This window comes from Ischnura elegans, chromosome 5, assembly GCF_921293095.1.
Source record: "Ischnura elegans chromosome 5, ioIscEleg1.1, whole genome shotgun sequence".
NCBI lineage: Eukaryota > Metazoa > Arthropoda > Insecta > Odonata > Coenagrionidae > Ischnura > Ischnura elegans.
In genome coordinates, this window is record NC_060250.1 from 100,055,950 (window position 1) to 100,069,794 (window position 13,845).

The 13,845-nt window shown below is 35.9% G+C and overlaps 1 protein-coding gene across 3 annotated transcripts in view; it reads right to left on the reverse strand.

The window, feature by feature from the left end:
• Positions 1-2,748: 2,748 nt before the first annotated feature.
• The window catches only part of LOC124159339 (E3 ubiquitin-protein ligase TRIM37-like), a 36,736-nt gene continuing 25,639 nt past the window's right edge, over positions 2,749-13,845 (reverse strand). For 2 of the 3 annotated variants that reach the window (XM_046535095.1, XM_046535094.1), the window contains 5 exons: positions 11,487-11,641; positions 8,604-8,731; positions 8,418-8,515; positions 4,232-4,386; positions 2,749-3,225 (listed from right to left, as the gene is read on the reverse strand). In XM_046535095.1, the coding sequence (XP_046391051.1) occupies positions 3,161-3,225; positions 4,232-4,386; positions 8,418-8,515; positions 8,604-8,731; positions 11,487-11,641 (601 nt within the window). In that variant the 3' untranslated portion in view covers positions 2,749-3,160. Of the gene's footprint in view, positions 3,226-3,617; positions 3,822-4,231; positions 4,387-8,417; positions 8,516-8,603; positions 8,732-11,486; positions 11,642-13,845 lie in introns of all 3 variants that reach the window. The other variant, XR_006864947.1, reaches the window with a different exon arrangement.

Below are 13,845 nucleotides of genomic sequence, written 5' to 3' on the forward strand. Positions count from 1 at the left end.
AATCACTGCACTCATCTCAATTTTTGGGGTGAAGTAATGGCAAGTTTTTAATTTATTTGCCCAGAGATCTAGTACATTAAATATAATGGCCCAGATATAAAGCACGTCAAATCTTACAATATATACATATAAATACCAACATAACAAACAATATATTTCCCTGTACACATATTTACAGTAAAGTGTTAAAAGAGCATCATCTAGATATTCATCAAACGAACAATACATTTTTCTCAGTAAAAGTTTTTTTCAACTCACCGTCTATGTCTGAATATAGGTAGTCTCCCCTTTTTTTCCAAAAATGCCCATGATTAAAGTTAAGGGGGGGTCTATATTCAAACCTATTTTAAAATTTTTTTTCCCAGAACTCAAGCCTCAAAATTAGGGGGGGTGACTAGATTAGGAGGAATGCGGTATTTTTAAACAAAATATCATCATTCACATTTTTACGCCCATTTCTCTGGGCCCCCTTTTGGCAACATTTGTTCATACAGAATTATGAAGTATATCACAATGAGATTTTGTATAGTGACTATGTACATTATTATTCAAAGTAAATTCGGTTGTTCTTAACATACATAATAGTTAACAGTATATATACACACGGAATCGTGAGGATGACCATGTCATTAAAGATTGGTCTGCTGGGAGATTTGTAACCTTTATGTGCAATAATTCTTATGGCACGTTTTTGTAAATGAAAAATTTTGATAAAATGATGAGTTCATCCCCAAAAAATTACACTGTAAGTGAGTCACCCCAAAGACCAAGATAGTGCAGTGATTTATTTTAACTGCGGAAGCTTTTATTTTAGAATCAATGAAATTTTTATGACATTATACATAATTGAAAGTTGTATGATTCTGATTAATTGCCATTAATAGTTTTCCATCCAGAAACCATTACAATCCTTGGTTGAAGGTAAACAAAATTTCATTCAGTTTCTTTTATTTAGATGATCAATACCTCGGTTGTTAACAGGTTAACCTTTACAGGTCATAACTTCCCTTAGTGGAGCACTGAAGCTGGGTGTGAAACGAGGTTGACTGCTGCACGTGTATGTGAGATAATAAATCCCAAAATCTGACTACTGAATTTCACACATATATTTTAAAAGTGTTCCCGATCGTATGACAGCTTCTTGACAATGAATTAATGAACACCCTTAGAGATGGGTGTTCCCTGGAAATTCTTATTAACAAGATTGTCAAGAGTAAATTTTAAGATCCTTACATAGGGAAATATTGGTACTGTGGATCAAGTCTTGCCCAAGGCAGTATGGTACACCACTGAGATGGGAGGGGAAACGGACTAACCCTTTGTAAGCCTTTTCTTACGAACATATTAGTGCATCAGAGGGGGTTGTGTTGGCTAAGGCAGTGTGTGAATACTTAACGGAAAGTGAGCACAATTACCTTACTAATCCTAGTCATGCACTCAGCTGTGCATAGGTCACAGTTGTAAAGGAGAAACATTTTGTGGGCTTCTTAGACTTTTGCCCCCTCTCATAGAACCAGTGTAGAGAAGCAAACAGTCTAGGGGGTATTCTTCCTGATATTTTCAAGGAGAGTCCACGTAAATTAAGAGGCAGGTAGGAGGATTTTATTGCCCAGGAGTCACAGCAACATTTCTCAGGAAAAGTATAGAAGAAGATAATTTGTGGTAGGCCTATAACTAAATGAGGCTATTTTGGTAGCAGGAGTTAGCCATGGTCATGTAGCCAATGCTTAAGAGTTGAGTAAATAACATTTCCTTAACTCTATCAAGGCTGTTTACGAATATGGCAAATTTTTCATTCCTGTTGATTCTAGAATGTATCAGCATGATCTCTTCTAAGCCAGTAAGAAATGCCACATTTTAAAACGTTGTAGTGGTCAGGCAGACAAAGTGTGAGGTACACCAACGACCTTTGTTAATGGAGTTAAAAGGCTGAATGTGTAATCCGTTCGGGATCATTTTCCTAATACTTCAAGATCTTTGTTTTTGTGCAGTGCTTTTTCTGATTTCTGTAGTAAAAAATAGGTGCAAGTTCAATGCAACTATATTGTAGGCTTGAGCTTGGCCCATGTAAGCAAGACCCAAAAAAGTAGGGTTGGGGAGTATAAAAAAATGAAGAGGATAAGGGTACCAATCGGGTATATTTTTAGTACATATGTCAAAGATCACAAAAGCTGTGAGTGACAACTGAAATTAGTGATTACAGTTACGTGACATTTAAATTTTATTAGTGCATACATCAAATTAAGTACATAATACCATTACGAATAGGATTGCTTTCATCGGCACTAGTGCCATTGAGATCTGCAGATGACCGAAGTCTTCTATCCCCCTTCATTTTTGATGGACTAAAGAAAATGCATGGATCAATTACTGTTCATGAAAAAATTGGAGCCTAACAATGTTACTGGTAATTAATGTCAAATCTGCAGAGATAATTTCATGAGGTGTTTGTTTAGTTTATACTCAGAGATTTTTTCCATGCACCTAAATTTAAGCGAACCAAACATTTATTTTGAAATGTCGCATTAAAAATTTCCTCCTAATTCCAGTATTCTTCTCAGATTGCTTGTCCTCTTAGATAAGGTTTGTTCAGAGATGTTTTGTGTTCAGAAGTATATACCTCAACATATGGGAGAATTATGTAGCTCAAGGCTGCCACAGAGAACAACAGGATGGCATACAATATAACATTTTTCTTAACAAATTGTGATAATATTGGGGAGGCATTAAAGAAGATAAAAATGTCACTCAGAGGGTAGCACTTTAATTCAATGAATACATTCACATTTTAAAAATGTCCTTGAGACTTGTAAGACCAACAAAATAAATAATAAAAATATTAAATACACTTGAAAGAGATAGCCATGGAGACAGATATTCGAGAGATCAATTGTGCACAGCAAAAGGTTGATCACAAGGTGCCATACCTTCACTGATATGCATAGTGTTAAAGGAATGTTTTGAGGCACAGCCTTATATTTTCATGCATTCTTTGAAGCAACCCACAGCAGAAATTTACATTCATCAGTTTTTTCATTAAATTAATTTAGTTAAAACAAAATCAACATGTATATACACTTCCACAGGAATTACTGTTAAACAGGTTGAAAACAAATGGAAAAAAATATGCATAGCATTAATTTTCATCTCACTTCCATCATCAGTTGCAGGATTCATTAACTGCATTCACATTTTCACAGTTCCCAGTTTCTACAGTAGCAGTACCTGAAATACAAGTGCAAATGTTTTTACAAAGTATAATAGGGTCTTATAGAGTTAAGCCTAATTTGGTTTAGTATATACTGTAAAACCTCTATACCACCATTCAGCAAAATTTTTAGGAAACCTTATTTTGCAGTAATCAGTCCTGGACCCGTCCATGCACAATGCCTACAAGAAAACCTCCCTTATTTAAACTCTCTACTTATGATAACTCCCCTACAACAAAGTCTGCACTTGGACCCAAAATATAGGTAGAGCCCCAGTAAAACAAATTATTGAGAAAAAAGTAGTTATTTTACATTTACAGGTAATTCTTTTCGTAATAAGGAGAAAGAAGAGCTGCAACAGAAGGATCATTATACACGATTACTTAAGGAGGATAATAAAAAACTTACAGTTTAATGTATGACATGTTTTACATGCTGCTATCTCTCCTTTGCTTGTAGTTATCGTCATCACATTGTACTTGGTACAAAGAAATTATTAACTCCATTGTATCTACAATTTCCTACTCTTGATGCAGTCTCACTTCATTATGTACTGACATGCTATACAAAGCCATCAACTTCAAAAAGTATTATGCTCTGAAGAGTATCTTCCTATATTAAGATAAAAATTCTCATGCAAGATACTGATTGAGAAAGGAATACATAAATGCCTTCAGAAAATGGCAGGAACAAAGAAGAACCAGCTCAATTTTTTTATGCATACAAGGCATTTTTTATGCCTCCCCATGATTCTATTTTTTCTGTCGAAAGTTTTCCCTCTTCACACAGTCAGACTTAATTACAGGATTTGGTAAGGACATTGAACAGAGGACAATCAAGGAAAGGAGGGCAAAAAATACTAAATTTTAAACAGTTAGAAACTACAATTGGAATAAACGACAAACCAAACCCATAACCTATCAGCTACCTGCACCAGCCCTACCTATTATCCTGACTTTAACAAAAGAGGCATACAGATCACTTGGTATTGATGGTCTTGGTAATGATGTTCAAGAACTTACTTTCATTCACCGAAGGCAGGAATGCAGACGGCTGATTGGAGGCACAATTCTGGCATGAATTCCTCAAGGGTAAATGCCTAAGGTCATGGCTTGACTGATGAGGGACTGGAGGCTGACGAGGAGATGACTCCTCTCCAGTTGCACTTGTCGATGAACTGTGGAAAATAAGCCAACCAGAGCAAGACAATAAATGTCATTGCCAAGTATGCATTGGCTTCCTAATTTTATTTATAATAATTCACCTCCATCAAGATTAACTACACTTATAAGGGTAATCCAGAAAATATTCGTGAATATGGGTTATATTTTTACAGACAATATCCAGTGACCTCAATACATTTCATATACAGAAAAATAAAGTTTGATATCTCTTTCTCGTAGACGCTTCCCAATAGGTCCATTTGGTGACGGTTTCTTTTACACCCTAGTCACTTTTGTAAAGCTCTCCAGGTAATCCCCCCTTTATTTTGGTGAAAAGATGAAATCCTGAAGAAGCCACGTTAGGACTCTAAGATGGACAAGTCAGAACATCCCCACCAAATCGACCTCAAAGTTCCATAGAGGAATGAATGGCATGACGTCATACATTATTATGGAGAAGGCAACCACCAGAGGTGAACGATTATCGTCCCCTGTTATGGATGGTCCGATGAAGCTTCTTAACGAGTCAAGAGCCATTAATTACTTCTCCTTGAGGCAAAAAAAAAATCAGTCAGGAGAATCCCTTTCTGGTTCCAGAAAACAATAGCCCATGATCTTCCTGGAGAACTTGACACCTTTGAATTTATTGCACTTAGGGAGGTGCAGTTCCACATACAAAAACAAGCTGTTGATGAATTTCAACCGATCTGATACAACGGCCATGAAGAACTTGAATCTGCTCACAACAGCTTGACATGGAACAGCCACTGAGATGGCAGGACGTGACACCATTTCCACAACTTGCTTTGACTGTTTTTTTAAATGCTACTGCAGCCCTTCAAATCCCATTCTATTCTGACGGTTCTCCTTTTTTGTGCACTGCAATCACATTCCGCTAAAAATTGACCCTATCAACCTACAGACCATAATAGAATTTATTTTCTGGATAATCCTCATAGTCAAATTTTTATAATGTCATATTTAAATAAAAGTCTACAATTTCAAGAAAGCCACCTCAATATTTCAAATTAAGCCACAAAAAATACAGAAACTTAAAGATACTAACTAACAAACTACTCTTCCAGCCTCTAGCCTGGCATTTAGGGAGAAAAAGGTAGATGAACTTCCACTTTGGGAAACCTCCCATTTTGTTGATTTATGAAGTAAGCAGGTAGTCTCTAAAAGGTATTAACCACCTCTTATTCACAAAGTACAGAAGGCTAACGGTAATTTTTAACAACAACAAGGACTTTCCATACTTAAATACAGCCAAAACAAGTTCGGTTCCCACCCTTGATCACATAAATTGATGTGAAAAATTTTAAACCACTATTTTAAATAATTTTGAAAGACAAAAAAATAGCCTACTGGAATCATGTGGCATAGAATCAAGAAAAGCCTACTGCTTCACCACAAGGCATTACAAATAAATTGGGAGGGAGTGAAGTTTGAACCCCAAGGCCCCCTGCAATCTAACGCCTAGATGCTTTAAGAAAAAAAACTTTTAATTAGCCACTATTTGAAACATTAAACTCAATTCTAACATTTTATGTTTTTGACTCGGTTCATAATAGAAATTTTAATACACAGTGGTACATAAAGATACAAGTGCCCTAACATACGAAATTTAGGAGATATGAGCCATCCAGTGAGCAAAGTTTTGCTTTGAAATACGAGCAAAATACACCCATGTCTCGTATAGCGCAATTTCGATTAGCGCAATTTCGGTTAGCGCAATTTCGATATAGCGCAAATTCGCGGGGAAACATTGCAACGCAGTGTAGCCTAATCAAAAATCTTAAACGCTCTCATGATAAAACGTGAACTTGCGCTAAGTACACACGAAATTTCTATCATTTTACGCATATTAATATTATTGCTTGCCTCAAATCTTCTTTTTTGTTTATATATTAATCGAAATCCATTGCTGTGCAATGTCCAAAAGTATTACTCGTCATTGGGTCTAGATAGCCGGTCTACCGAAGTAATTTATCCCGTCTCCTTAACAAATGATAATAAATAATTTAGATCGTTAATTATGCGAGGGGCTAGTGGAAATGATTTTTTTTCAGCAATACGGTTTGAGACGTATTTTTTCCGTCATAGGTTATCGGGCGGTTGACTTCCAGGTAAAGGGTCTACGCTAAAGCCTTCAAGGTCATCGGTATTCACGGGGGAGAAATGGAGCGGTGGCCGAGTTGCGCATGAATAGCATCAACACATAAAAGGGTCCGCTATAGTGTCTCAAACACAATGGCTTCGTTCCCTCCCCGCAGTCTTAGGCCTTGTGCGTCTCAGGAATACAGTTCAGCAGTGGAAGGTGATTTAGATAGAGCCATACAGAGTAAAAACCAAGAGAATATGGCAAAAAATAGGAATGCGTGTAGAAAAATCAAGAATTTATCTAGAAAAACTATAAACCTAGAAGAGGAATGGAAAGAGGTCAATTGCTCTGAAACTGGAGAGCGTCAAAGCGATATTGCGCGGAAGTTTAAACGCACGATGCCTTATTCTGAATAAAGACGAAGTTAAAACATCAGTGACCTCAGCCGCACCAACTTCAACCATGCGGTCTACACATACGGAAAGTTCATAGTGAATCAGTACAAAAAGACGAGAGTGGTAATCGCTCCGAGACATTTAGTGAAAACTCCGGTTGGTTCCAGAATTTAAACGGCAAGCAGGTATTTTCAGTGCGGCGATATCAGGTGAATCTGCAAGTGTTGATAGCGCAGTCACCGCAACATTTTCTGATGAACTACAAGCTGTAATTGAAAGTGGCTCCTTTCCCCCTCAACCAGTTTTTAGTGTAGATGAGACGATATTCTTTTGGAAAAGAATGCAATCTCGTTCATTCATTTTCAGGGAAGGAAAACCTGGGTCAGGTTTCAAGGTATTTAAAGACTGTTTCACGTAGCTGCCAATGTCTCGGAGGACTTCAAATTAAAATGATTTATCATTCATAAACTCCGCTAGCTATGAAATGGCATTCAAAGTAGCATTTTCCTGTCATTTCGATGAGCGACAAAAGGGCCTGGGTGACGCAATAGTTGTTTTTAGACTAGTTTGAAAAATCGTCAACTGCTGGCAACGCATTACGATCCCCTGAGATAGCAGATGTTAGCCCACCCGCACGACAGGAGGGAATTTCAAAAGCACGTAAGAATTTTTTTTTAACGTGAATAAAAGTCTTCGAATGCGTGCATATTATCTTTAAAGATGTTTTTAACTATAAAAATTTATATAAGTAATGTTTTATAAGGCTTTTTATGGGAATATAGATGTTTTAGAGGAAATTCAATACCCAAGACCTATGCTACCAGGAACGCATCCCTATCTTCCCAATGTTAAAATGCTCTCGTATAACGCAAATTCGTATAGCGCAAAGACCCCAAGGAACGCATCCCTTGCGCTATACGAGACATGGGTGTATGAGATACGAGGAATGCCCAACTGCAGTGCTGTGCATGGCTAAAAAGGCAAAGACCAGTGAAGAGAAAAGCAGACAATAATATTAAGCATGCAGTAACATTTAAGTTGTGTGCAAGTTGCATTACGTTACCAAAATACAAATATACTTTAAACAACCTTTTTTTTGGAAATAAAGGAATAAAACTTTGTAAGGTTCACTATTAATATCATAGCGACCCTTACAAGGTTTTATTCCTTTATTTCCAACATTGAGAGGTTTCACAAAGTAAAGCCTGAAGTTATCAGTTTTAACCTTTATTTGCTTTACATTCCCTAATATTATGTTTTTATACAATATTTGTCATTCATAAATACATTTTTCTTAATCAAAAAATGTAAAAAAACAATTAGGGCAGGAATGGATTAATGGCACTTCAATTAATTTAAATGGGGAAAATTGCTTTGAGATAGGAGCCAATTGACATACGAGTAAGGTTATAGAACAAATTAAACTCATATCTCGAGGTATCACTGTAATTTTTTAATTTAGGGGAGACTATTTTAATTACTAATAATAAACTAAGATGCTAAATTGATCAAGCAATGATTAAACATAAAATTGCTGCCTACTCACGCTAATCCTTCATGGGCAGTTCTAACTTGGGAGGGTGACACGCTTGCACCCTCCAAATCATCAGAGGCACATGACATTTTGAAATTCAGACCATCCCCCTACAGGGAAAGAGTAGATAGCAATGAGAGACTTATTCCATAATATAAACAAAGAAAATAAATTTTGGATACAGGGATGCAAAATTACCTCAATGTTAGAGTGACCTACATTAACTTTCCTTTTTGCTACGAAAGCCATTTCAACAGGACCACTTTCATCTAGTTCTGTTGTGGTCACTCGATTGAATAAAGTACCATGTAGTGTTGGTGATGAAGCTAGAAGAAAGAAAATACAAAACACTATAGCAACATTTAGATATGGTGATGATCACTAAGCATTCAAAAACCTACAAAGGACTAGCTCATTAAATCTAGATATTATATCAGTCAGGAACAAAAATCTCAACAAAAGAGGCACCTAACAAAAAAAATTCACTCATTAACTTAAGGTTATTCCAACTTGTTCTTTGAAAAATAAGAAAGGGCATTTAACTAATGAGTTAAGAGTTTGTTTTAAAAGTACCTCCTTTGATGACTTTCTTTTCAGTTTAAAGGTACACATATTCCGTGAACACTTGTCTGAATATTATAGTTGAAAAATTGATAAGGTTAGCACTCAGCACAGTTGAAAATATAACAAGGAATTTGAATGTTAATTTATCAATGTTCAGATAAGCATTAACCCTTCAGTGGGCACATGAAATTTTGTTACGTGAATGGGTGCAGGGGCCGAACCGGTGACCCAAACTCAATTTTTTTATTTCCTTAAGTTTTCAACATTTTGTAAAAATTATTTTACAAACAAATAAATTTAGACTTATTATTACTTTGTTTATTGTTTAGTGAACTTTTTTCACTAGGGAGATGCATTTATAATTAACAGTGGAACAAAATACACCCGTACCCCCACTCCTCTACGAAGGAGGCAAGAAAGCAGGCCATTTGCTGAGGTACCCATGAAAGCAGTGGTGGATACAGAGGGGGAGCATGCACCCCCCATTGCGGGGCCGCCCGCATAGCCTAACATTGCAGAACCACAATAGTAACTATTTTATATCATTAGATGGCATTGTCTTGTACAGTAGATTCCAGTTAATTGGGACATATTGAGACTTGTGCACCTTGCTCCAATTAAGCGAACTATCCTGCATATGGGCATAAACAAACGTTGAAATGATAGAAAGAAGACTAAAGAATGTTTATAATGCAATATAAGTTTATTAAAATATTAATTTGATTAATAAATCAGCGAGTTTGTTTAATTTATTATAATTTTTAAAAATTATAACAATTTAGTTAAAAATATTTTTCACAGCCTCGGGCGACGCCAAATGAATGTCTTTTTTCTTAAGTCCAATTAAAGAAAAGTACTATCCTCTTGAGGATATTATAACAACAAGGGCTCTCAAAATAGGGCAAGAATAGGAACATTTGTGAAAAGTAAGAGTAAATCAAAGAAGGAAAATATAAAAAATGGTACTCGGAAAACAAAAAATTTTAATTTTGTTGCGAGTATAGAGTCTATGTCACTGACTCATGGCCCAATAAAGCGGCATGCTGTCCCAATTAAGCAGAGAATACTCTGGGACATTCCTCTATTGGGTTTTGTTCTTCAAGATTTGACCCAATTAAGTGGCTGCCCCAAGTAACCGGTGGACCCATTAAACGGAATCTACTGTATAAGTGTATAATCAGTTTAAATAAAACTTTCTTCAAGTTTGCATGTGACAATAAGATTTTTCATTACGATATGACTTTTTTCTGTATCCACTACCGCATGTATGTATCATAAACATTCCAAACATTGTTAGCACGTCAAAGCAGACAAATATTATACAAAATTTGCTGCACAGCTAATAAGTGATGCTGACAGAAAAATGCTACACAGGCACATAGGCCAAATACGTGGTCCAGTCACGCCCGCTTCCATTCAAGAGCTATTTATCGCTAATCTTGAGCCGACTACTAAAAAACAACTATGTGAGGCTTTAAAAGGCCTGAATGACGTGCGGCTAATAAAAGTCACATGTATATTATGCCATCATAAGAAAAACTGCACACGAATGAAACACTATGGGCCACCCACGTGCCTACTGAAGGGTTCGCTAAAAAAATTTATATCAAATTGATGTTAATCACAAGGACATATGCACCATCTGAATGACATGCTGCAAATGAGAATTTCAAACACAAAAGATATTCCTAAATGAGCAAAAAATGCTATGCATAAAAATAAAGAATTTTAGGGTATATACAACTTTCCAGATTTATTTCCTCATTTCACAGGCAAAACTTGACTTCCCCAATAACATGAAAAAATTGAATAGTCTCAGATACTTCTAAAAACTGATTATTTAATTTAATAACTGAATCTCGTAAAAATGTCCAATGATTGGCATTCGTAGAATCTGTCGTACTTCCTATGGACATGTATTGTTCTCTGAGGAAAAACATGATGTATAACAAAAACTATATAAACTATTTCCTTTGAATGAAATTAGGGGACAAGGTGCCTCCATGATTTCAACCTTTCCCGATTTAAAATTTGATAAGAATAAAAATAATTAATTAATTTTTCATATATTCTTAGGATATGCTTGGGTTGGAGATGAATTAACATGATCTCTTTGGAAGTAACTAGTTAAATTGATTGAAATTTTATCCTCCGTGCACTGGGAGGGGAGTGTATGGGATACATTCACCTCGGTTAAAGTTAAATACTCAAAACCTGGAAAAGTCTATTTTAATTATTTATTTTTTCATATTGAAATGGATATTTTTGTCTATGAAATTGTATAGTATTAATATTTATAGACCAAGCAACACACTTATGAGACAAGGAAAGGCTTGTAAGGCACAACACCAGGAAGAGTTTTCAGAAGAGAAATACAAGTCCATGTCTTCAAGAAATGCAACTTCAGACTTCAAAAGCTAGACAAATCTCATTCAAACTCTTATGCATAATTATGCAAATGATTAACAGCTACCAGGGAGTGCTTGCACTATTCATGTATACACTTGAGTAAACAACCTTCATCAGCAATTTTGGATGAGGAATCCAGGAAATCACTTAAATCACATCCATAATCAGATGTTGGCAGAGGAGATGGACCACCAGCTTCAACATGAGCATTAGACAAGCTATGGTAATGACTGGGACGAGAACGATTACAGGCAAAGGTATATCTGAAACAGAAAAACACTCTTCATGCACACTAGAATCATACAATGCAAGACGTTAAGGATGGAAAATATATATAATACATAGATAAAGATGTCAAAAAATATGTTAAATGACTCGCTAGTAAGAGTATTTGATTACTGTAGCAATTATAAAATTACCAATAAGCTTGTTATGATTATAATAGCATATAAGGAACTCCATTTCATCTTAAAAAATAGGTTGATAACACATGAGTTAAAATGCACACACAATCTACACATTTGCCAAACACTCACATGCATTTTGCTTGAAGACTATAATTATGAACTTAATTTACTAGCATTGTTGATGGAGATTATTAGTAGACGCTGTATTGTGGTCTCTTAAATCCCGGCTTTTGCCGCCATTGTAGGCTGCAGTTATATAAATATGATGCACCCTATAATTGCCATGAAAGTTGGAATTTTTATTGGAGCACACAATGAAGCAGAACCTTAAAGTCTTCAACAACAAACCCACCAATTGAAAAAACTTGACATCCATACCAGAAATTTTCATATAAGAACTGAAAATATTTGTGCAATGACAATTTGAGTTAGCTCATACTTCAAGGCAAAATAGGAAATACGTAGTCTTAAACGAAGAATGAAACAAGTAAGGTTAAAATTATCCAAGAATATTTCCATCTGTTCATAAATATATTTACTAGGGATGTGCTAGTAGCACTATTTGAGCTCGAGTCGAGTGTCGTGTCGAATTGAAAATTACTTGCAAGTATCGAGTCGAGTATCGTCATTCTGGTCGACCCACCATTCACAAACCAATGGAGACACTCCGAGACATTAAGCTCAGCCGCATGTACGCATTCAGGCATACTCTATTTCCAGCATGTCAGATGCGTTCACTTATTCCCTTACGACAAAACAATCTCATTCAATATTACATGAGGGCTAAGACATAATAAGCAAAAAATTGAGGATTAACTCACAATAGGCACATAAAGCAGTAACATATAAGGAATTGATGGAAAACTGTAGCAACGTATAGTGTGTCAAGCAGTAGCAGAAATGCAAGCAGCACCAAGATGACGCTACCCCACACCACCAACCAGGATGGAAATGAAACATAGCCACACTTAGCAAGTTAAGCAGTGATTTCATCTTTTTCGTGTTACTCCCAGTTTTTTCCAGTCCAAAATATAATTTCCCTGACATTTCCGTGACTTGCAGTCCCAACTTATTCCCAAACAGGTATGAACCCTATTAAATAGAGAACATCCACTAGGGCTCCTGCAATAATTATTTGCATTATTTTATAGTGACACATTCAACTTATCCCTGGTGAGTTAGGAAATAAATAAAATACAAATGAAAGCTATTTAAAAATCACAAATATCAAATGAGAATGTAATGATGATCATAGAAGAGTCAAAGTTTGATAAACATAACATCTGTGCATAATGCAGTTCTCAGAGGATGGGGTTTACCCATGACATCAGTAACTGGTGTAATTATGGAAAACAAAGAATAAACCTCTAAAAATGACTTTAACCACAAATTTATTTGCATTGTGAAATTTAAAAATGATATTTAGGTTAAACCCTTTCGCTGCAGCACACTCTACGAAAACCTACCCGTCACATGCGGCGAAAGCGCTAAGCGCATGGCAGGCAGGAAGAAAAGGTACATTCACAGCAGCGAAAGGGTTAAGCTATCTATTTCATTGGAAGTAACTTAACTAATCTGATATGTATTTTATTTTTACACAATAGTTGATACATAGCTGTTTTAGCTATCAACTGTTGCGCTATCAATTCACTAGCTGATTCCTTAACTTTGAGATGAAATCAAACATTTAACTAAAGCTGCTTGAACCCAGTAGAAATATAAAGGTACTTGACATACCACAGCAGTGAAAACATGAATATTGCTGGTGCAGATCAATTTTGTGGGTGCACAACTGAGTTTTCCGATTCTGACCACTGAATGAATGTTGGTCTAACACTGAATAGACTTGAATATATTGCCGACCTTGATGACCGCTTGACATTGTACATGGATAGGTATAGGCGGCACGTAGGGAAAAATTTTAACAAAAAGTTACCCACATGTAGCTACCATATGAATTTGGGTGACAAAGTAAGACTTCCATTTAGAGGGGTGTGCTATAGGAGATTTTTTTTTGTATCTCCAAATATCAGTAATGAATATTTATAGCAACAATCAAA